Consider the following 25,003-nt stretch of genomic DNA (forward strand, 5'->3'; position numbering starts at 1 on the left):
TCATAGGCCACATTCGTATTTAGTATAGGCACCTTCTGAAACCATTGTTTAATTGTTTTTGAGATCCACCGTCAGTTTCAAAGTTGAGTGATTAGTCCTTGTTATTAGAAAACCCCGTGTCAACGCCAAGCAAATGTATATTAAAATAGGAGTTTATGCTAAACCAAATTGAAGAAGACAATTGAATTAATTAACCCAACCCCTGTTCCTACCCGCCTTCCCCGTCGACTAAGGTTAATCATTTGGTGTGTGGCCGTTGCTTTGGATGTCTGGTGGAGGACTGCCTCCGAACGGACCTGCACCTGGTCTTCTTCAAATGCCGCCGGGAGTTGTGAAGTAAACGCCCACAAGAGCATTTTTCTCCCTAAACAGACGTAATTTGGTGGTTCAGAACACTTTAATTAAAAATTTTATATTGGGGCTAAGCTCGACATAATTTTCAAAAGGAAAGACCAAGTAAAGTTGAAACAAATTCGGATGGTTTTTTTTTTCTTACTTAATTTTCATTTTGTTTTCGTTTTTTTTTTTTTTTTGGGGGGGGGGGGGAGTTACAGTGGTATGCATCCTGTTACAAACAATCCGGCCTTCGAATAGTATGAATTCATTCACAAAATATTGAAGTCACTTCAATGACATCAAACGCACGCGTTTTCACACTCACGTTTTCGACTCGGGGTTTTAACTTCGGATCCCGAGATGAAAACAAAACAAAAACACCTAAACCTGTTTCAGCATTGGCCTAGATCCCGAGCACAGAGTCGACCACGGTTGTTTAAATGTGTGCTTTCCTGTGGGATCTTGGTGGCTGTTATTCATGTGTTTAATTCTTATTTATTTGATAATTTTTAAGTGGGTAACCCATTCAGTGGAAACTGTGGAATCAACTGGTCTTCCATAATAAAGGGGCCAGTAAAAGAGCAGACAATGTAAAGAAATTACAATTTTAGACGTGAGAGGAAACACCCTGAAGAACATACTGGGGAGAACCTACGGATCAGTCAGGGACTGAAAACCCAATCAACATATTGGCCCAGGCGGGAATCGAACCCGGGTCGCAGCGGTGGAAGGCGAGGAAAGTACCGCTACGCCAACCTGACTCCCCAACCTGCCTTCCATAAGAAAGCACACATGTAAACAAAGCATGACGCCATTATTTTTCAGGCCTATTGGGGCCCACAAATCTGTCTCGTATGAAATAGACTTGGTGGTCACTCACAAACATTGGCAGGACCATCGAAGCAACAATTTTGGATACTTACTTTTAGGCGAAACCATTGTGCTTTCTGTCGCATTTATCATGTCATCCGTTCCGCCGATGACATCAGTGGCATTTCCTGTACCGATGGTATCAGTGGCAGTTTCTTTGGTAGGGAACGCAACTTCACAGTCCATCTTAAGAACTTGGTTTGCAGCTTTTTCTAAAATTACGAAAAAAACAAAAATGCCGTTTTTAGTATAAAGGCAATGACTGATTGTGATAAAAGATCAGCGTAACGATAATTGATCCAACCATGTATAAATTCAAGAGGATTTTTCGAGTAACGTATCGAATCTCCCTTTGATTTCTCTTTCACAGGAATTTCATTGACCATCGCGGCATTCCACTTGACCACTGGATGATCTCACCATATTTGCTTTCGAAGTTTGTGCAAAAAAAGTTTAAATCATGAATCAATTAAAAACTATATCAGTTGCTGTTGCTGTGCAAGAATTCTCTTTTATCTGTTATTTATAATGTTCTTTAGAGTTCAAATGAATTTTGATTGCAAGATCAAGTCGAGTTCTATTTTAAAAAAATCCTAGTTGTGCTGCAGGATTAATTCAACTTCGCTCAACAGCTGTTCTATGATGCTTTACAACATGGAGGTTTTATTTATTTGTATAAATTTAAAGGGAATGTACATCATTGGCTTTTGCTGTAATTGTCAGAAATGAACTATTTGAGGGTTAGTATAATAGATCAAATATTGTTACACTAACATGTTTGAAGTTTTGTGTTCGAAAATGCTGGAAAAACCAAGAAAAACCAAAAATGTTCAAGTAGTCTGGTTCCCTGACTCCACTAAAGATGAAATGGATCAATTTATAGATGCCGGAAAATTGTAAGGTAAGGGAACCAGTCTAGCTGGCCTGCAGCCGTTCATGAACATGTAACCAATAGCAAACAAAATTTGGACTGAAGCAAAATGGTAAATTTGGAGCAGAAGTTGAAAAATAGTTAGGTTTTTCCAACGGTGGTCGGCCGACCACCGTTGGAAATTTATACAAAAATACCCCTTTTCTTGAAAATGACTTCACACTATAGGTGCCATAATTTTACAGGATGCTTTAGACTGTCATTTACCAACATCCTAGTAAGGTATTTGGTAAAAATTTGGTTGTTTTGTTTTTCGATGTTTGCAAATGTTGTATATTCCCTTTAAGGGGCATGAAATCTTATTGTTGCCGTTGTAATTTATAATTAACGCATTAAACAAATAATGTGTTATTTTGATGTCAAGATACAAACTATATGTACTAGGTCCAAGTTCAAGTAAACAGCTGTTGTTTGATTTGTTTATTTCCACTTGCTTGTTATTTTTTTTTCACACACAATATGCCGTTTTATTGAAGGGTTATTAAAACTCATCAACTCTGAATGTGTACATGCATGTGAAAAAGTATGAACATATAACACTGAAGCCCATTTTAAACTTATTTAATTTACTTGCTGTGTTGTTACACAAATGGATTTAAAATAGAGTAAACTATTGGTTCCTATTGTAAAAATGAATGAATTGAAAAAATCTGGAAGTACAACTGTTCTATATGCCCATGTTACATGTACTCTACAATCCCGGCCAAATTGGTTGCGACACTTCTTGAGCCTGCCACGGTCACCCACTCCCCCGCTCCCCCGGTCAATGTTGTTCTCCCCAGCTGATGGAGCACACACCGCGCAATGAGAGACAACATTGAACGGGGGCCGGGGGGTTGGGGGCCCAGCGAGATTTGGCCAGGATTGTAGTATGCTGCGAAATGCACATGTTTTGATTAAATTTACACAACCGTTGGGGGAAAAAGTGCTAAATTGCTGAGTAATAGTAGGACACAGTGGTGTTGGGCTGGGGTGGCGGAACACTTTTGAAAGTGGGGGGGGGGGGGGATCGAAGCACCGCCAGTGCCAGCTGGCCGTTGCATATTCGAAAAGCGGGGGGGGGGGGGGCAAAACCTCATTTATCAATAGGGGCACCCTTTTCCAAGAGTACACTATTGTGGGGCCTACAAAAAGTGGGGGGCAAGCCCCCCCCCAGTGGAAAAAGTGCCCCTCCCCCCCCCCGGTTCCGCCGCCACTGTTGGGTAACGTTGAAACAACAGGGGGTCAAAAGAAAGGGTGGTCATTTTGTTGGGTACAATTTTGACGCAACACCATTGGGTGAGAAATTGTTGCTGGTAAAACGTTTTAAGTAGTCTGAGTAACACCCGTAATCTACGGTGCCAAGTCATAACGTCTGATATGTCTATAAGCCGCGCGCCAGCCAATCGGAGTCGACTTTACTAAATCGTGACGTCATTTCATTACCAAATCAGGACTAAAACTGCGATTGGTCAATTCGAATGCAGTGTTTTGTAATATAACAAAAGTACAGCCGGGCGCGCATTCGCGTAAAGCCGGCCACAGGTCGACCTGCTTGCGCCACGACGGAACTGTCTGCATCAAGCAGAAAAATAATGCTCAGCTCACAAAACTGAGAAATCGTGTGACTCTCTTCAACAAGCGGCATATCCCGACGTAAAATAATCGCAACCATGTTCATGTCACCTCGACGTGACGATTCCACTTCTTTACCAATAAGGATGTGTTTGGCCGGTTCGGCTTGAGCCATTAGTGCGCATTCTCATGATACGGTCTTAAATGTACAGTATTCCCATTCACAAATACCTTTGAGTCAAAAAGTCGACACAAGTCAAAAATTACACATTTCCAATGATTTTGTTCAAACCTTTTCTTTCGCTTTTTAAACACCCCTCTAGCTATGGTATGGAATATCCTCTCGCGAGTAGGTAAAAAATCCTTATATGGTGATTGACGCGCGCGTGGTGCGTACTGCGTGATGCTGCGCAGAACGCGCGGAGTGCCAGGGTAGTGTGCTGATTGGCTAAACAATTAAAAGGATTATCTTGATGCGCACACGATCGCGACGTCGTCGTAGAGAAGTATACAAATATAACATGATTTGAGGGTGAACAGTCTATATTCGTTCCCCGAGGTATTGGAAGTTGACAAACTAGTTCCCGAGTAGACTTGAAATCAAGTCAGTAATGAGTTGTTTTAATCGCGTCCGCCGCGCGCGACTGTCAAGCTCTGTACCGGGGGTACGACGTACCGCATGCTGTCCTAGTAGCGGGGACGCTACGTACATTTTCGACCCCATGCGTGTGCGATCCCATGCGTGTGCTGCTTGCAGACTTGAATAACTCGTTGTCAGTTTGTGCATAGGCAATGAGACTTGCTACCAAAATTGGACGGAGCAGTCTGATTGGTTAAAAATCAAGAAAATATGAATATTCAACAGGCATCTCTTAGCCGATGCGTTTTGGCTTGCACGACGACACACACACACGTACACCCCCACAGACCTGATTATCGCGGCGTCTTCACCAAACACTCTCAGTCGCTTACATCAAATTTCTGCGGATTTCCTATCGCCCAACGTTAAAATGCAGGAGTTGGAAGCTAGCACCGAAAATTATAGAGGTTCCATTGACCATGGGTTGCGCGGAAAACTGGGGATTTCCAGTGCTCTGAAACCCCAACAAACTGAGGCAATCACAAGTTTTCTTGACGGCAACGACACCTTCGTGAATCTATCCACCGGGTACGGGAAATCTTAGCCCGACTGCGTCTGGCCGTACAGTACTATCGCAAGCTCTGTAGTACGGCCAGACGCTCAATGCTTCACCACAGACTGCATTTTTTTTCACTCTGATGTAGCGATTTTGCTACAGATTATGATCGAGATTATCTTTTCATCCAGGACAAAAATTTCCAAAGTTAAGGTTCTCAGTCGTAGAGCAACTCATACCTTTTCGAAAAAACGTTCTTTGGTCTCAATATTTTCATCCATCTGGCCAAAAGACGACTTTCAGTCATCATCTTCCACAAATATCGTCCTCAAAATGTCCTCCATGCGATTTCAAAATGGCGGCCGCGTTGTAATGTATGCAATATGCGGGCGTGCTTGGGCAAGATAATGAATATGCATCATAGTTTATGACGTTTGTCGGGCGCGCGGCGCGGCTGGACATACAAACACGAGGTCATGAACTAAATAATGCATATTCATTATCTTGCCCAAGCACGCCCGCATAATGCATACATTACAACGCGGCCGCCATTTTGAAATCGCATGGAGGACATTTTCGGGACGATATTTGTGGAAGATGATGACTGAAAGTCGTCTTTTGGCCAGATGGATGAAAATATTTAGACCAAAGAACGGTTTTTTTTCAAAAAGGTATGAGTTGCTCTACGACTGAGAACCTTAACTTTGGAAATTTTTGTCCTGGATGAAAAAATAATCTCGATCAAAATCTGTAGCAAAATCGCTACATTAGAGTAAAAAAAAATTCAGTCTGTGGTGAAGCATTGAGCGTCTGGCCGTACTACAGAGCTTGCGATAGTACTGTACGGCCAGACGCAGTCGGGCTAGGGAAATCTCTGATATACCAGCTAGCCCCTTTCTGTTTCGACTTCATAAAGGGTCTGACAACTTTTTTTTATTTTTACTTGCACATAATTGTCTTGAAACATGACATTATGGTTACAATTACAAATGTAAAAATAGAGAAACCGCGAACGAGTTCGTTTTCAGGGTGATTAGTTAAACTACAACAAACCACATGGGCCAAAAGGAGCTTACGTTTACAGTCGGTGCGCACTTCATTTTTTGAAAGGGGATTTACAATTATTCGTAACAGTTTCAACTTCCATAATTACTTAAATATTACTCTTTTTTATTCAAAGACAGTTGCAAAAGTACTAATATTATCTACAATGTATACTCTTTTTTACTGTAATTTTAAAAATAGGACTGCCAAATCAAATGGAAACTTCAAATGATCGTGTAATAATTACCCCTATATTTATAATGGATGTTTCTTCGTAAGCCAGATGGGCTACCATTGGCCCTCGCTATGGAAACGTCGTGCATATGCATTGCAGTGGCTGCATATATGCATATTCGCTTGAAAACGTCTTAGTCAAGTCGTTGGACACAGACTGACCATGCCGCGCGCGGTAGTACATGACTTATGCATGAATGGTTGTAGCGCTCAGCTCACGTTGCATGAACGGCGGTGGCATGGTATGCGGATTCTGGCGCTGATGACGGACATAAACCACTATAGTCTAACGACTTGTCATCAAGTCTAGTTCCCGAGGCGAAGCCGTGGGAACTAGTTTGTCAACTTCCAATACCGAGGGGAGCTAATATCGACTGTCAACCCGAAATAAACCATGTTATATTTGTTTTACTATACCTCATACATATTCAGTTGCCGATTTGTTTTATATATAAATGTGCACCGAAAACAAATTTTTCGGAGAAACTTGAACAGCTCACCAAAAGAATATTGTTTACTCAACTTCACTAGTTCGGTTCGTTTGCAATACAGTAACTACAGTTGTAAATACAGTTGTTTGTGTACAACTTTCTTTTGTACAGAAGGCATCTTTATTGTTCATACATTTTCTCCAGTCCGGCAATTATATAATTTACGCGAACTGCGTACCGTGCAACCAAACATCTCTCTTGGGCGATGTTCGCGCGTGCGTACTACACCCGTGCGACAGTTCCTCGATTGCTTTGTAAAGCGCATGCGTAGTAGACTGTCGCACGGGTAACCCGTGCGACAGTCTACTACGCATGCGTATTTAGCCTGCGCGTGAATCCTCGCGCGCGCGTTTGGTAAACAGCAAGAATAACATCTGGCACGTAATGGTGAATTGACCAGTGAGAGTTTGGCTCTCGGTCATGAATGTGTATGAGGTATAGTAATTGTAATTGTTCTACTCTTGCGACTGTTGATTTTTTTGAGCGCAGACTAATTCCGATCGTCTTAATATCGTCGCAGTTATACTCAGCTCGCAAAAAAGTCGGCGACTGAAATGTTCCCGACGGTCGTAGCGCAGGCGCAACTTGATCCTGAAAAATCAGTCACCGACTGATTTGTGACGTCGCAAGGTCGACCTGAGGCCGGCTTAATGTGATACAGAGCACAACGGGTGAATGACCTAAGACCCGATATAGAAAGCGCCCACTGATTCGTCAAAATCTGAATGCCAAGATGCGGTTGTCTTGCATAATTAATCAGCGAATCTGCTCACATAAATCATCATAGACATGGTCTATTACATAGACTACGTTTTACGCAGGAATTGAGTAAAATTTGACGCAACCCCCGTTGCGTAGCAGTTTACCCCGCAAACGTCTTTCCTTTTTACCACCACAAAGAGTGAAATGTTACGCAACAATGGGTACTTATTTCTAAAAGTGTAGTTCCGGCGAAACTTTATGCAAATCACTCCGCGCAACTAGAGGCGTTTGTTAACAAAGTAACTCTATTACAATAACACTGCGCGACAATTATTATGGGAGGCCATACACAGTCATGCTTCATCAATTCAACTGTAGTTGGCAACAGTTGTTGCCCCCCAAATTCTCATTGACAAGTTCAGTAAGAGGGAGGTATCTTTACTGACTTTTTTGTTGTGTCTGTTCAGGGGCGGACCCGGGAGAGGGGGGGGCAACGCCCCCCCCCCCAAAAAAACACCACCCTTTTTGGCGCAATAAAGGCAGGCACTGCATAAACCACCAACTTTTCCTCAAAAGAAAAGGTTAAAGTCAGTGTTGGAGCAAAGGCTTTGACCCTCAAGGCCAAGGCCAAGGCCAAGGCTTTGACTCTCAAGGCCAAGGCCAAGGCCAAGGCTTTGACCATCAAGCCTCGAGGCCAAGGCCAAGGCTTAACCCTCAAGGCCAAGGCCAAGGCCAAGGCCCTGTTTTATGAAATGACCACTGATATAGAACTAATTATAGTCACATGAGTGACACGTCATCACGCAAGGGCGGATCCAGAACACAATTTGGGGGGGGGCAAAGAAATGTTGGTCCCCCCCCAAAAAAGTGGGTACAAAAATTACGGCTTGGGGTTTGGGGCCCGCTTAAGGGCCTCGAAAAAAAATTGGATTCGAGATATGCTCTGTGGTGCGATTTGAGGCAATTTCTGACCATTTTTACCGATGTTTTTTTGAGGAAAAGATGGTGGTGTACTCATTGCCTGCCTTTATTACGACGTCACATTAAAAAAAACGGTTTCGTTTTTTTTTTGGGGGGGGGGCATGGCCCTTTTTGGCCCACTGGATCCGCCCTTATCATCACGAATTGCTCGTTACGAAGAACAACATTTTTTTAATTGCAATCAACATGCTCGCATAGGCCTACACCGTTTTATGACTGCACTGTATCTATTAAAGTATAAGTTCAGGTCTTCAATATGATTTAACTAGACAAAATAATGATTTACTTCTATATTGACACACAATTCTCCCAAGTGTATCATAAGGGGATCCAAGAATCTGATTTGGGAAATTTTTTATTTGCTGGCCCAACATGGTCAGAAATATCAGCATTATCTAAAACAGATACATGCAAATCTTTAGCACTTATCAGGGAGACATATACAACCAGTCAGATCTACTCCATAGTTATATGCGACTTGAGCGTCTTTTTTAGACGGATTTTGGCGCTATATAAATGTTCTCTATTATTATTATTATTTGCAATTAAAGTGATCATCTCATTAGCCCCACAAGTGTACGGAATATTTTTGCAGCAAATCTACTACAATGGTAACAAAATGTGATGCTACAAAAGTGGAAGTGTGCCCAACACACAAATCTATAAGGTGCTTCCCTCCTCCATGGTAATACGATTAAAATGGTAACAGCAAAATTTCGAAAAGATTTATCTGGAAAATGCAAAAATCTATGGGCCTTGAAGAGCCTTGACTCAAAATTGCAAGGCCCTGAACCCTCAAGGCCAAGGCCAAGGCCAAGGCTTTTGCCCTCAAGCCTCGAGGCCAAGGCCAAGGCCCTAAAATCCAGCCTTAAGGCAGCCTTAAGGCCAAGGCCCAGCATCAAGGCACTACATCACTGGTTAAAGTAGTCAGAAATTGCCTCAGATCGCACCACAGAGCATCTAGAATCCAAATGTTTTTAGGGCCCCTTCAGCGGGCCCCGGACCCAACGCTGTAATTTTTTGGGCCGACTATATTTGCTGCCCCCCCCCCCCCCCAAAGTGAGTTCTGGACCCGCCCTGATTTAATATTTAGTGTTTTTGATAGTTATACAGCATTTTATTTATAGTTTGTGGATTGTTCGTTTGTGTGTGCCCAGACTGCCAACCGTAGTAAAAGAAACGTCTATCACATCGTTCACTCACGCAATCTACTACTAAACTGGAAATTCACGGGCGCACTTGCGATGCGGAGACGAGTTTTTGACGCCGGAAAAAACTTTTGGAATTTCTAAATAATTCGTTGTTGATACTAACGGGTAGCGAACGTATCGTACGAGGCTAGGGCCTAGGCCAAGGTAAAGCTATGCACGTTTATTGTGTTGTCGGTGGCTGTAATCACACCACAAAGAACAGCCCCGATACAAATTGTTTTCAAATGAATTTTGGCCAATTTTTTCGTCGGCGACAGAGGGTGCTATTTTGTCCGAAACATGCGATCGGATTTCAGCCAAACAGATTGGTCGCTAATATATGCAATGCATATTTTGTACGGGGAAGACATTATACAGTCTTCTTTGCTCAAAAGAGAATTTGGAATTGCTATACGGCTGTACAGTAAACCAACGGCAGTACCGTACAGACGCCCGTCGCGACGGTGAAGCGACCCGTGTGATGAGCCATATCCGAGCCCCATCCACAGAACGGGGATGCAGGAGAGCTTTTGCACATCTTCAAAGTACAGATAATTCTGTTAGCAGAATCACACAAGAAATAACTGAGATGTGATTTTCAAAATTATTTGTACGGACCACTTGTCTATTATAGCCAATCTTGGAAGTGTGGTCTCCTGGCCACGTTTACAGCTTTTTTGGTAAACACAAAGTAAACAATTTCAAAATGCGAGTATGACTTCATAATTATCTAATCAGGTTGTGCACAACTTGAAACCTAGTATACCTATACGTAAAAAGCACCGGGCAACGCGAGGGGCTTGACCGGGGCCCGCGACGCTGCTAACCGTACAACATAAGTTCTGGAACACACGGTTGACGACATCCAGTGCCGTGACGCGTGCCGTACGCGTATTCGAAAACAGCCTGACTAGGCCTATATGTCGTCTCTTTGGACTGAATATTCGCCAGAATAACTTGGGAATTGCCTGTGAATCATGCAGAAAATTCGCGGCGGTCAAGAGTGCTGTGTTGTCCGGTGTTTTCTGATAGACCAGTTGCGGTACCCGTGTTTTTTTCTGGTTTCTTCTTCGGGCAGTTCCGGTGTCATATGAAAATCGGACTCGTATGAAAACCGGACTCTTTTTTCCCTTTTATTGGTTAAACCCTCTCACGTGACCGGTCCCTCTCCTAATTGTCTATGCATGAGCATGCGCAATACCACCAAAGAGTCCGTATTTCATAAAACCTAAATTCATGCTACACCGGCTCAAATTGATTGGGAAGAACAGCTCGGAGGTCACCGCTTCCTTGTTCATAGTACTCATCAAAAAATGCGATGAGCAGGAATGTTCATCTCTGTCACTCTCTGAAAAAGTTGACTTTTTCACTAGCCTCTGAGTCTAGTCGGACATGTTGCAACGAGCTTGGCCTGGCGCTCATGCGGCAGCAGTAAACAGTCGTTGTATACCGGAGTCCTGTTATTACGTCACGATTTTTCTAATTTTATGAAGTTGGCCTGAACGACTGTTGATTTCAATTATGCGCTCGCCGACCAACAAAGTATTCAATGAATTCCAGTTTTATAAACATATAAATGCGCATTACAAAACATTGGGAGGGTGTCAGTATACATGGTGTATATAGGTCTACTCTACAAATAAAAAAAAAAAACATGTTCAAAACAAAACACGTTCAGTATTCCACAACTTCTTTAGCAGTATAAGTTATGTCGAAATGTTCAAACCATTCATATTTCAAGAGATATACATGTACATGCAGTGCAGAAGAAAACTGTTCGCTGAGGGCATCACGTGACCACAACATCCACATTTGTAAACAAATGTCACATGGTCTATGCGTTCGCCATTGTTAATGTCGCCGTCGTTGTCAACCTTGTTGTCATTGTCTCCGATTTTTTGTCAATTGAACTTACCTTGGTCGCTGTCGCATCGGTCGATGAGGGTATTCATGCAGGGGAAAATTGCCGCTATAAAATCGTACAGTCGCCGATCATAACTCTTCAGTGCATCCCGTGTGCAGATATTGTTGTGGACATTGTCTACGAAGCTCCTACAAACCTGAACGTTGAAGAATCCTTGCACGCCCTCTGCCAAGTATTCTCTTATATTGGTGATGGCGTAGGTGTTCGGCCAGAGATTGTCTTGCTTGGCCAAGTCGTAGATACCTTGGAGAGCCGTTTCATATGACGCATTTACTTTGTTCATAGAAATCAGGTGAATGGCGTGTGCAAATTCGTGGATGAGAATATCTTCTTCGTACCAACGGTCTTGCAGATAGTTTTTGCAAAGTATGTTTTCTTCTCCGTCTGTAGTGATGGGTATGCTCGGTATGCCTCCCAATCCACGCGCACGGTCGTCCCATAAGTCACTATTTAGATGACTGTGTTCAGGGATTTGCGTGGTTCGTTCGGTTTGAGCAATCACCCCAACTCGGCCATACCAGTCATACATAGCATCTCTTAAAGCCTTACGGTCCGCCAAAAGGAAACGTACGGTGTAACATGCACGATTCAGAGCAGCATCTTGCGTCACAGAGGAGGATATGATGGGAATACCGTAGGCATGTGTGTATTTCTGGTAGAACGGGTCCAAAGGAAAGTCCGTACGTATATCGTCAGGCACAGCGGTGATTGTACCACAGGCCGAGGTATCGAGCGCATTGCCCCTGCCAGACTTACGTCGTACGCGGTGGTGTGGAGCTCCAGGTTTGTGATCAATACTTTCGATGTCTGGAATCAAAGAAAAACGCAACTGGTCAGATCGCATCGGCAGTTCTATTCCGATGAATAGCACTCAATATCATAATATAAAGGCTCATAGGATCACTTGCTTTATGTGCAGTTTTTTCGTTGCGGGAATAATATTCCTCAAAATTGTGGGTTTAGTGCGTAGCCTAACAACTGTTAACGTACGTTTCAGCTCAGTCGATACTATAAATCTTAAGAAAACAGAGGAAACCTTTACACGATGTTTGGACTCTATGTGGAATCAGTTGCTAGCCCTTTGAATTAAAAAATGGCGGTTTAATTTTACTTTTTATGAGTTTCCTCCACTCTTGTCTTCTACAATCCCTAAATCAGCACTCGGGAAACGATTGTCATTTAGACGGTTAATGTAGGCCTACGTGACGTCTGGCACAATGCATGGAGGGCTGATTTCTTCCAATAATTCCATTACAAATTTCACAGGGTATCGGTACCACTCCTTTGTTTTTCATTTTACAGCAAGGTTTTTTTCATTCAGTCGGTGGGTTCGTTTACGAGTAACTACCAATATTCCTACGTGACTTAAGTCGTATCCACTATTTACTTTAAAAATCCAGGTTCGTGATTGAGTTTTGGAGGAATGAAAACACATTTAATAAAATGCTTACCGTAAACAAATTGGTGGTTATGCATTGGTGAGGGAATACTCCCTCCGTAAGGCAGGAGCAACACGGCAGCGAAGATGCAAACCGCCATTGGCAACAGAAGATGTATTTCTAGTCTCCCTTCCATGATGGTGCTATCGTGACCGTGTGAACGCGAGCCAGTGATCATAGACAGATTTGGTGTACTGTCTGAGTTCGTGAGACCCTGTATGACTATTCGCAGTTGTGTCCAGGCAATAACAGGGGGCTATAGTATACTGTACAGAGCGGGATCCACGCTTCAGTGTGTGACTATTTACTTGTAACCAACGCAACCTAGAGGAAGGATAATAGCATATGATGGGATGTGATTGGGCAACGTCGAGGGAAAAAAAATATGTGGGGTGACGACTGAAAAAAAATACGTGGGTTGACGATAGACGTGAGTATTAGCCACCCCTGGATGCTGTCTGGGATGTTCTTGTCATATAACGTCACCTCATAAATATTCATGTTCTGTTTTTTTTTAATCCTCTTGCAACAGGATGGATGAGGCGAATATGCTGCGACGTAAACTGCCAATCTATGTCGACATTGAACTCCTTGCGTTTGCCCCATGACAATCTCATGACAATCTCATGAATATTCATGAATAGTAGAATCGATAGATGAAACTGCGGGAGGCGGCGTGATAGGTATACTGGCTGCGTAATGTCTCATCGTACCGCACATTGTTAAGCAACATGTAGACCATGTCCAAGTAGAAATACACAAAAACAAATATACAAGCCTGAATCACTTTTCCCCGGGATCTTCATCTGTATATAGTTTATTCTTCTTTTGGTCTAAAATGTGTTTTCTGTTCCTACTTGCACTTAAAATGTGTGATCCCTAAGCCATGAAGAAAACATCTCGGTTCAATTGCAGCACCATTCACTCGACACGTCTAGGTATTATGTGGGGCAAAATATGAAAACGATACACACACAAAATGAATTTACCATAAAAATCATTCGCCTAGAACCTTGCCTTTTTTACAACTGTCCTGACCTATGTAATTAAAATGAATTTGGAGTTTTCTGACAATGTCCAAGGAATTTATGAGGACCCCCACGCCTCCTCGCGTTTACTCTGCTGACAAGCCAGCCAACCAACCGTGTCTAAATGATTGAGACGAAGTGGCAACCAATTTATTTGTCGTGTTTTGCTTTTGTTTGATGGGCTATTTTCAATCGTATAGCGCCGGTATTTTTTCCAGAGATTCAATTGAAAGTGTAAACAGTTTGGATTTAGTCTGTACTGTGTTCTGTATTTCCGAGTTTGAACTCGCTATACAGTCGAGTCTTTTCATGTAACAAGAAATGCCGAACTTTAAGGTTTTAAAGAAAAATGAAAAGTGCGTTGGGTACTGGTATAATGTATGATTTTTTTTTAAGTGGGCAAGCCTTTCTCACAAATACTTGCAATAAGCATTTTTTGGGGTTCACAATTTGAACAGAAAACCCCTTAACTAAACCACGTATCCTACACACAAGGACGAACGACTGTTCTGAGCTCTAGTACAAATTTCAAAATGCACTGAACGGACTAATATAACCTTAATTGGACGCGTGATAATGGGCCTTAATACCCATTGACATGTTAATCGCGAATGTTCTGGGTGTGCCATTTTGTCGGTTTTTCGCATGGCATCTAAAACGGAAGTATTCTTAAAACCTTCAGCAAACCCACTCCTTATTGTCAGATATACCTGTTCCAAAATTATTTATAAAAAGATACTTTAGGATAAAACAGATGGTATTGTGCATTTTTTGTCGTCATAGATGGAGTATTTACCCGGGAAATAAACATCAAATGTGACACCATTTTCGAGAAGAGCACCGTTTACCCAGATCTCGTTTTTAAATAGGCTTGCATTACAAAGTCTTAGAGAGAATCTGTGGTCCCGAACCGATAAAACGAAATGCGATATTTCATAGTTCATTTTAAAGCTCGTAGGCCTATAGTTCATTTTTAAGAGCCCTGCAAATTTGAAAGCCGGCGGCATAGTGAAGCGGTTAAGATGTCTTGGTCTTTGTTGAATAGCTGAGTCGTTCATCCTGCTGAGGGTTGCATACCAGTAAATAAACTTCCATAGACCCCAATGGCAAATGCTCACACTTCAGAAATTCGGGAAAAATACTCACAACTCTCCAAGGTGCTCGAGACACACATCAAATTAAAGCTTATTCCATCATCTTTCATTTTCTTTTCAATTTTTTTTTTGGGGGGGGGGTCAACTGATGACTTTTAGGAGAAATTTCCATCCGAAGATGATCACCCCTGAAAATAGTCCTGAAGCCCATCGCCATTTTGAAAAACGATGCCTAAACTCTATTGCAAAAAAGAGCGCTTTAAGGGCCCCAATTTCATCCAAATTGAACGGAACTACAAGCTCACAGTCCTGTGCACGGCTTCCACCCATATTTTTTACAAACCCTCAAGTTTATGGCCCACAGCATGCTGAAATACTGAAGATTTTGAGGGCATGCAAATCGTGATTTGGCCGGCGTAGGCAATTTCGGACCGATTAATACTGGTTTGCAACCATAGGAGCCGTGACTGAACAGCCTCTTCCTGAAATGACATCACGGCAACAGCGCCCTCAAATTAGAAGTGCACATTTCAATACAATTACCCAAAAAGGAATTTAACATATTTTCATTCATTTAAGAAGAGTAGAAGGTTGCACAAAATATATTCTGAAGAAAAAAAATCACTTAATGGACCCTTTAATACTAGAAAGAAACAAAATGTTCTTGTTTGTTTGTGAAATTTAAATACATTAGACGTTTTAAGTCAAGTAGAATAGAAAAGAGATACCATAGAACATGCGAATGTGACTAGACATGTACGACCGACCCTCTATTCAACTTGCGAATTCCATGGCAACAACCATTAAGCACATAGTTAATGTCATGGCAACAGTCGTCAAGGCCATGTTGTTGATTATTTTTTTATTATTATTGGCGGTATCACTAACAACCCTTACTGCAATACATACATTATGAGTACCTCGATTATCGTCGCTATAGAATCTACCAAAGGACTTGTTCAATGTGGTGTATTGAGCTGGAAAAGGCCCAACGCAATTATAAGACGCAAACTTCAGCCACGGATCCTAGACACCAGGATAAACGACTGTTCTGAGCTCCAGTACAAAATGCACTGAGCGGACTTGCCTTAATTGGTTAGACGCGTGATAACGGGCATTAATACCCATTGGCGCGCAATCGCGAATTTTCCAGATGTGCCATTGTGTTGGGTTTTTGCATGAAGTCTAAAACGGAAATATTCGTAAAACTGTAAGCAAAACTACTACTTACTACTTATTAAAAACTACTTATTTAAGATATAATTGTTCCAAATTATTTTAAAGAAATAAATACTTCAGGATATAACAGATGGTATTTTGCAGTATTTGTCGTCATAGATGAAGTATTTACCCGGGAAATAAACGTCAAATTTCGAGGAGAACACCGTTTACCCAAATTTCGTTTTTAATGAGGCTTTTATTAAAAAGTTTTAGAGAGATAGGATGCCGAACCGATGAAACAAAAGCGACATTTCATTGTTCATCTTAAAACTAAAGATATTGTGCTCGGCATTACCATGGTTATGTAGTTATCACTTATCAGAATTCAATAATAAAGACCAAAAAACGTAGACGCATGAATATTCAAAATATATTTCGCTGGCTTGACAGACTTCGAGGCCAGATCGGGCGAAGAGCCTTGCAAATCTGAAAGCCACCGCGCGCAGTGGTCTTCGTTGAAAAGTTTCATGGTATTTGGTTCACCAGTACAGGCCGCTATCACGCGTCTAACCAGGAGTTGGACCGAGTCGTTTATCCTGGTGTCTAGGATCCGTGCTTCAGCTATTGAACACGAACAATATTCAGTTTAGTACATAATAGTGTACGTTTCAAGTCGGCTTGACCCTGTGAATGCAGGTTAAAATACAGGTTAGGGACGGGTGTTGCACGTGTACTGAATGTTCACTAGTATATTATACTAAGTATAGCGTGTGATCAGACACATCCTACAATGATTGCTGCACGCAGGCAGTCACCGTGAACGTCTGCTAAGGGTGATGGTCTGGTTGCCGTCTCGTCGTCGCTCTTTAGTAGATATTTACAATGCTCAGCAGACACCTGCGATCGGAAATTCAAGCAGCCATCATTTCCCCTGCGAAGTAGTCTTCATTACAGCAGCTGCACCCACTGTTTATCATATAAAAGGAAGCCTAATACATGTACATTGTACTTTCATAACTGATTTGATTGAAAGGGCCATTAAATATATACTTATTTAAAGCAGTCCTTGTAAGTACACCTTTGTGTCCTATTTTACCTTATTTTCAATTTTCGTTTTGTTTTTAAGGGCATTTGGTGCCTTTTTGTTTTTTTTGCTAAATAAAATGTGCATATTCATGGGAAAACGTGTGATGTCATTTCAGGTAGAAACTTTAATGTTACAGCTATTTCAGCACCACAATCTGCCAGAAGTTTTGAAATTTTGCTGTAAATGTTCTTTTCTTTGGTGATTTGTACATAATAGTAGGTCAATGAGCAAAGTTTTCTCACACATGTTTTCAATGAGCAAATTTTGGGCTCAAAATTTGAACAGAAAACCCCTAGACTTAAGGTCAAAAAAAAATATTCGGTCTCTGGTCAGACCAAAGTTCCGGAATTGACGCGGCCACGCGGCTTTATTTTTTTTTATTTGCTTTATTTTTTTTTCTTCAAGCTTGGATTGTACAGACAAGGTGGGGTACTATTTTGCTTTTTTGTGCCCTCATGTACATTGGTGTCCTCCATAATTTGCCATGGTGTTTTCGATCATTTGCCTTGGTGCAATTTCCCATTCCTTGGTGCTCTTTGGTTAAAAAAAATTGAGGAGGTGCGGAAATAGAGGGCGCTGTTGGAGCTACCGCGGAACATTTTGGAAAACAAAAATCGAGGCGCATGATTAAAATCGACGCGCGCGCTGACCAGAGACCGACTTATTTTTTTTTTGGCCTGACAGTCAGTGTTTTTCCTGAAATGGAAATCACCGCAACAGCGACTTCATTCGTCAGAACAAAAAGTAAGGGAAATTTTACAGGCATGTTTATAGAAGTGCACTTTTCAATGACATTACCCAAAAAGGATGTCAAATAGCTTCATACATTTAAGAAAAGTAGAAAAAGCACTAAACATGTTCCTAAGTAAAATCCATGTCATGTGCCCTTCAAAAAGGCGCAATCCTCATTATTGACATTGTCCTACCATGATGCCATACTTTGATGCAATGAAGCGCGAGGATTATTTTTTCCTTTGACCTATTAATTTGCTTATTTGTCCTGTGGTTTTTTTCTAGCCATCATTCTGTTTTTATTTGGCATTGCAGCGGCAAAGAACTTGAAAGGTTCCCCAAATAAACATAAGAGTAAATAAACATTAATTGACGTTAGCTCGCATTCTGCCAAGTAAGTATTTAGTGGGATAGTTGTGTTTCAGCATGAACAAGATATCGCTGAAGCTAAGTATTCTCTCCGACGACTACGTAACCTGAAGGCACAACGCTCCTGAACTGTGTTTGTTTTGTTAGCAATTTTTTTTGAGGACATGGTATGCATGGTGAATGTCGTGGATCATTTGGTATCAAATGATAATTACTTTAAACTTCCATGACAAACTAACACTCGAAAAAATGTTGTTTTTAAGTGAAACAAAGAAGTTGACTTGAGCGAGGTTTGAACCTGTGACCTTTGCATTGCCGATCCTGTTCTCTAATGGCCTTGACCAAGCCTGTCAAGGCAAGCTTTTTCCCTGAACTAACGGTCCGGCAGCCATTTACCATACCTGTCACGGCACACGTACGCACGCCGCGCGGCAGGCCGCCCCTGGCTAGCTCCGCTTTGCCTGTCCGATACGCCCAAGACACAAATCCGCATTGTAGTAACCATGCAGTGGCAGTCTTTCGCCTCGACTGCGGCCGCGTAGTGGTTACTGCATGGGGGTGTACGTTTTACGTACGAAGGTACGGTAGGTACTGCATACGTACCGACAAAGTGCGCTGTACATCTCTATACGTACTAGCAAAGTGCGCGGCGTATTATGTGCCGTGACAAGTAGGGTAATAGCCGGACCATTTGTGCAGGGAAGAAGCTTGGCTTGACAAACTTGGTCAAGACTAGTGCTCTACCAACTGAGCTATCCAGTCATCCTATGTTGGCGGTTCTCCATAATGTCAATAAAAACTAGAAGGTCGGGGTTATTTTTTACAAAATAAATATCGGATGAAATGATCTGCTCTGGCTTAAGTCTACAGTCTTACTTTTATATTTATACAGCCCTTGTAATTGAAAGTCTATTGGGCTTATTTGCAAGCCTGACAACTCTTCCTACAATATGTTGACATGTATGTCTCTCTGTGTTTACAAAACTCTCTTTCGGCCAGGTCAGAGCACAGATCCTTGTAGTCATGGCAACCTATTCGATCAGAGAGAACAAAAAAAGATGTTCAATAACTGGAGCGCACTATTTTGTTTTAAAGATTAGTTTCTTTTGAGGGTGCAATGACCACAATTGGAATGTATAGTTCAAATTAGGTTTTGCCTTTCACCGACGTTTTAAACACTGTATACTCAGTGTGTTACCTCCCTCAGTGTGTTATCACCCCGGCGCCAAAAAAAATTCCATCTTATAATGTACAGTTCGAAATGTTAAAAGTCGTTTCAAATTTTATTTTTGATCAACTAACAGCAGTTTTTGTCAGTCGGACAACCACGTAGATAACATCACAAAAGTTGGATGAATGGCCCAAATTTGTGGCCAAGAAGTACTGATTGGTCAGGAACTTCTTTCTTCTTGTTTTATTTATCGTGATTTTTTTCACAATTCTTAGCAATGTGCTTTAGCTTACCTCCACATGAGTGACAACTTCTGAGACACATCTCACGAATGACGTCATTGTAGGTACATTCATTGACCGTGGCCATTTCCTCACAAAATGGTGCGTCGTCTTTGCAATCTAAAAACAAAGGTTCAGATGTTCCAACGGTAAAATGAAATTCAAGCGGTTAATATGAACTGGTTTAGCTGAATTGCAACGTTCAGATTTTTCTTTTGCTTTTTTGCCCCGTTGGCACTTGTGCGCCAGTATGATCGGGAGTTCCCACGTTCGAATTCCGCTCTTTATCAATCTTCATTGTTCACTCTTAAACTTTTCTCATTTTCCAGTTGCCTAGGCTAGGCCGAATGGTTCTGGCCGAATGTTTTCTTATCATGTCGAGTAGAAACTGCAAATTCCATAATGCTATCCGCTTCGCTTCCCAAATTAGCTTTGTATTCTCATGTGACCATGGAGGAACAAAAATTCCTTCATGATGTGACGAACGACCAGGCTTTAATTGGCCGAGCAGCTGCTTCATGCATTCATCAAGTTAACGGTTGAATGGAACAATTGTCATTTGTGCATTTTTTTTCGTTTGAAGCAACAAAAGTGCTCAAAATCAAATGATGCTTAACAATTACTCTAATGAAGTTTAAGTTCTGTGAATGCTGTATATTTCTGGGGGAAAAACAATATTCTGGATTTCAATCCAAACGTTGAAGAGTCAAGTCCAGTACTCAGTAAATAGGCCCAAAATTGCCTACGCCGCTGAAATCACGATTTGCATGCCCTCAAATTCTTCGGTATCAGTTCATTTTGTGGGCCATAAACTTCAAAATTGATGGTTGGTAAAAAGGAAGCGTGGAAGTCGTGTACATGTCAGCTTGTATTTCTGCGAAATTTGGATGACAGTAGGCAATAAAAGGGCTAAATTATTGCCCACCCCCCAAAAAAATTATCAGACATTGAAATATCATGAAATAAGCTTTAATTTTATGCTTGTCATGAACACCTTAGAGAGTTGTGAGAATGTTTTAATAATTATTGGAATTGCCTGTAATCACCAATGAGATCTATGGCTATTTACTGGTCTGGAACATGACGAGTCATATTCTGATTTGCGCCCTCTTGTGATGCAATCTCGAATCAGTATTGATTAACTATAATAATGATGATAGTGGCATCTCAGTTTATATTAACGCTCATGGCGCTATTCACTGAGTAATTATACAAACTTCAAAATGTATAAAATGCTAAGTCGTAACACATATAAATTGCAAGGTGCAAGCCGAAAAGGAGATTTGAGTGCGAACAGGTAGAGAGGGGTAGACTGTTCCTGAGAGTGGGGCCTGCATGAGCGAAGCTGTGGTCACCCCAAGAACGTCAAGATCCATGAACTTGAAGAAGGGAGGACTGATGGTCTAAGCCTACGTGGGGCGTGGTATGCCTGATTTTCATTAAGCCGATTGTACATGTATACGTGTTCTACACTGAACCGACGAATCATATCAACTGCGCGCGTGCGTGCCTAGTCAATGCTTCCACCCATTCACGGATTCGCCCAATTACAAACCAACTGCAAACGGAAATGTCTAAAATGTGTCACTTGACATATCATTGGAATTGACCCTCCTTTGTTGTTTTCTTCAAAATGACAGCATCCCAGATGGAATAATTTCACAGGGAAATTTGTGTCATTACTCTCTTTAAACCAAGTAAGCATTTTAACAATAATTCGGTCAGTTGCATAGCTGCAAACCACTCTACCTTCAACGCCTACCTGTGACTTCTGGTACGTTTGTACTCGAAGTAGCGCCATTAAGAGATGAAGTGGTGACTTTTTGACTGGGAATGACCGTTGTGAAGAGCCGCGTGCTACCCTCTGTTGACGTCGTGATTTTAAAGTCGGTAATTGCGGGGGTTGTCGTGTGCCTAACGTAATTGCAGTCCATCAGCATAGGCTGCCAGTCGATCTCAGCTGTAAAATTGTTTATTAAAATGAGAGAAAATTACTTGCAGATGATTTCTGCGCACACGATAAAAAGATTCCCTTTCCAAATGAAGCTATTTGTAACCAATTAAATTTGTGGACTTCTTACTGTTGTTTTAGAGCCGGGTCATTGCGACGATCTCTCAGCCGGGATAGGGCCGAATTCCACCCCCCCCCTCCCCAAAAAAGATCTTTACCATCGAGCCACGAAAAAATGAGAAACTCGGTCATGCATAGAACAACTATTCATGAACATACCCAAAAAATGTCATGACTATGTCAAAGGTTTTAGGAATGATGGCTAACTAATTATTCATATGCACGAATGGTAATTCTGCTCTGTGTACACGACGTATATGGGAAAATCATTTTTCACGGCACGTAGCGCGGGAACATTTTTCGCTGCGTGGCAACCCGTGGTCCGAATTTTATGTTTTTGGTATCAAAAGATGCGCAAGGCTCCAGGCTAAAAAGTAAGAACAGCTTGGGATTGCGAAACAAAATTGTTTAAAGGCTACCGTGTAAAAAGTTGAGGGGGTGGGCAGATTGCGCTCTCCGGCCCTTTTAGGGTTAAAGGTCATTACATGAATTTACACTGCAATATATTTTGTATGAATACCCATTACTCTGAAACAAATAAAAATATGGAACATCTGGGGTTTTTGTTAAGTGCACTTTTGTTAAACATTTAAAAAAAATCATACTTTTCCTGACAACAGGACGTGTTTTTTTGCGGTGATGTTACTTTAGGAACATACTCTCAGTTTCAGTTTTTTTCTTTTCAAATTGCGACCCCAAAATTCTGCTCATTTTGATCTTGCATGTATTAGGCCTAGATCTTGGCTCAGTGTGTACGGGTTCAAATTTGTTATGAATGATGAATGATTACTCTATGACTTACTCTGATTGTTGCATCTTTTGACAATTTCATTCTCGCATGGAAAGATTTCCCGTATGACTTCATACAGCTCCGGGTCGTATTCTCGAAGCGCCTCCCTAGTGCTGATGTCGTTGTGAACCATGTCAACAAAGGTGCGGTGTGTTTGCACACTGAAGTAAGCCTGAACTCCTTCTGCAAAGTACTCCAGTGATCTAGAAATAGCGTAGGTGTGTTGCCAAAGACCCTTCTCCTTGGCGTTTCTGTAAGCATTGGCCAGCCTGTCTTTCCATGTTGGATCAACCTGATTGACCGCAATGAGATGAATCGCGTGTGTGAACTCGTGGACAAGAACATCCTCTTCATACCATCGATCTTGAAACATTCCATGGCACAACAGGTTTTCCTCCGCGTTTGTAGTAACAGGAATTCTCGGAGTGCCCCCTAAACCCCTCGCCCGCTCATTCCAGAAGTCCGGTAGGTAAGAATGCTCTGGGATATCTGTAGTTTTCTCTGATAGTCCGATGATACCAACTCGACCGTATGCGTCATGCATTGCATCTCTTAACTCCTGGCGATCGGCTAGGAGGAAACGCACCGTGTAGCAGCCTCGCGTCAGAGCAGCGTCCGAAGGATTACTGGATGACATAACAGGCACGCCGTACGCATGTGTGTATTTCTGGTAGAAGGTATCCAAGTTCATGGAGTTTCGGATTCCTTCCGGGACGTCGGTTATAAGATCACATTCACTTGTATTGAGCGCCGGACCACGCCCAGTCCGCCTGGGAAACCGTTGAAGATGAGAACCGATAACGTCATCATCTAAATAGGAAAAGGGAAAAGGATTGTGTGCTTCAAGCTTAGAGGAAAAAAAGCCTGCCTTATTATAGAACAAGTATTCTTTATGTACAATGATATGCACTGCCTGAAACTTTGCTGTCTGCGTTATGAAGGCAACAAAAAATTGTTTTTCTGAACGCTGATCTACATAACAAGCGATTTTTCTCATGCTTCAAAAATGTGTTTAAACCAGTGTCTCCGAACTGTACAATGGTGAAGACTGAAAGAGTGGACTGATACTTTGTAACATGAACCAATTAAATGTAAATTGCCTGAAACATCTGGGCAGTATATCCACAGAAAGACTCTATCAGGCTTCATTTGACAAGCACTGGGAAAGCCACTTACCTCGATCATATTGTAGTTACACACCATCTCAAACAGGTGGATTTTTGGAAAGGACATTCATGTGTGGAGGTTTTCTTGTGCTTAAAATTGTATTCGCATCTATTTCCTAAAGCCTTATAATTGTAGAATATAAAACACAAAACTTCTCTAAAACAGATTGTCAGGTTGTCCAAACCTATAAGTTTTAGCAAAGCTATACGGGTGATTCATTAAACTTGGGCCCACTTTTGTCATATCCCTGTTACATGATATCTATATGATTTTATCATTGATGCACTCCTTAATGCAGTCGTCCTCCAAGAGTGATTATGACTAGCAAACTACGCACCCCAACAATCTTCACTTTTTACCTTCATATCCCAGCAGGCTACATTGTGCTCTTATAACATCAATCTGCATAAGCAGAATCATCACCGAAAAATGTTGGCTCAGAATTTCAATAGCTACCATTTTGGAATCCGTGGGAGCTCTGAATAAATGGCACGGCACAACTAACTTCGTGCTGAACATAATAGTCACTGAGTACCCGTTATGTGTGTTTACATTGTGGGTCCGTTGTCCATTTTATGCCGACACAAGCTAGAGGAAACACAACTTGTCAACCCTATTTTTCAATTCCAGTTGACAGAGGGCACTTTTGAGTGGCAGTACGCACCTGTGAACGTAAGAGTCAGTGTTTTAAACACGTAGTAGGCCCTACTTCTTAAAAACACATAGGATTGGCTTTTCGTGTGCTTTGTTCGTTTTCTATAATAGCACCACTCAAAGTCCAGAGAATAATATTCAAAACCTAATCTGTTGACGTTTCAGCTCAGTGGATATAAAACTTTTCGAGAAAACAGCGAAGAACCATGCACAACGTTTTGATCACGAAACACGATTTCGTCAATCACTCGTGTACCATACTTTCAATGGGGGCGCTGTTCAATCCCGACGATCATCAACACTATTATAGAAAAGTGTACATACCCGTAACGCAGCTGACTCGCACCAAATTTTGCGAACAGGCGGATGTAGGTTTTCCCGGCCAATTTCCTACAATGTTCATTCATGCACTTCTGAAAATCGGTCATTCACACGCTCTGAACACGCGTTTCATTTTCGCTACCAGCATTTGATTTCATTTCAATTCAATCAATTAAGTGATTGAGCAGCACCCTTCTGTTCATGTCCATTCAGATTCGTCTTAAAGACTTCTTTTTCGCTTTTGG

At 41.7% G+C, this 25,003-nt stretch overlaps 2 protein-coding genes across 2 annotated transcripts; both read right to left on the reverse strand.

The window, feature by feature from the left end:
* Positions 1-11,097: 11,097 nt before the first annotated feature.
* Positions 11,098-12,968, reverse strand: LOC119740696. Its single transcript, XM_038216073.1, has 3 exons — positions 12,845-12,968; positions 11,385-12,200; positions 11,098-11,102 (listed from the first exon to the last, which is right to left on the reverse strand). The coding sequence occupies exons 1-3, from the start codon at positions 12,966-12,968 to the stop codon at positions 11,098-11,100; spliced, it is 945 nt and encodes a 314-aa protein (XP_038072001.1).
* Positions 12,969-17,947: 4,979 nt separating this feature from the next.
* On the reverse strand, positions 17,948-24,203 carry LOC119740697. The gene is made up of 5 exons (XM_038216074.1): positions 24,143-24,203; positions 22,629-23,426; positions 21,518-21,715; positions 19,768-19,875; positions 17,948-19,334 (listed from the first exon to the last, which is right to left on the reverse strand). The coding sequence occupies exons 1-5, from the start codon at positions 24,201-24,203 to the stop codon at positions 19,222-19,224; spliced, it is 1,278 nt and encodes a 425-aa protein (XP_038072002.1). The 3' UTR covers positions 17,948-19,221.
* Between the last annotated feature and the right edge of the window lie 800 nt (positions 24,204-25,003).

The sequence above is a fragment of the Patiria miniata genome, unplaced genomic scaffold (genome assembly GCF_015706575.1).
Source record: "Patiria miniata isolate m_02_andy unplaced genomic scaffold, ASM1570657v1 HiC_scaffold_5, whole genome shotgun sequence".
Taxonomy (NCBI): domain Eukaryota; kingdom Metazoa; phylum Echinodermata; class Asteroidea; order Valvatida; family Asterinidae; genus Patiria; species Patiria miniata.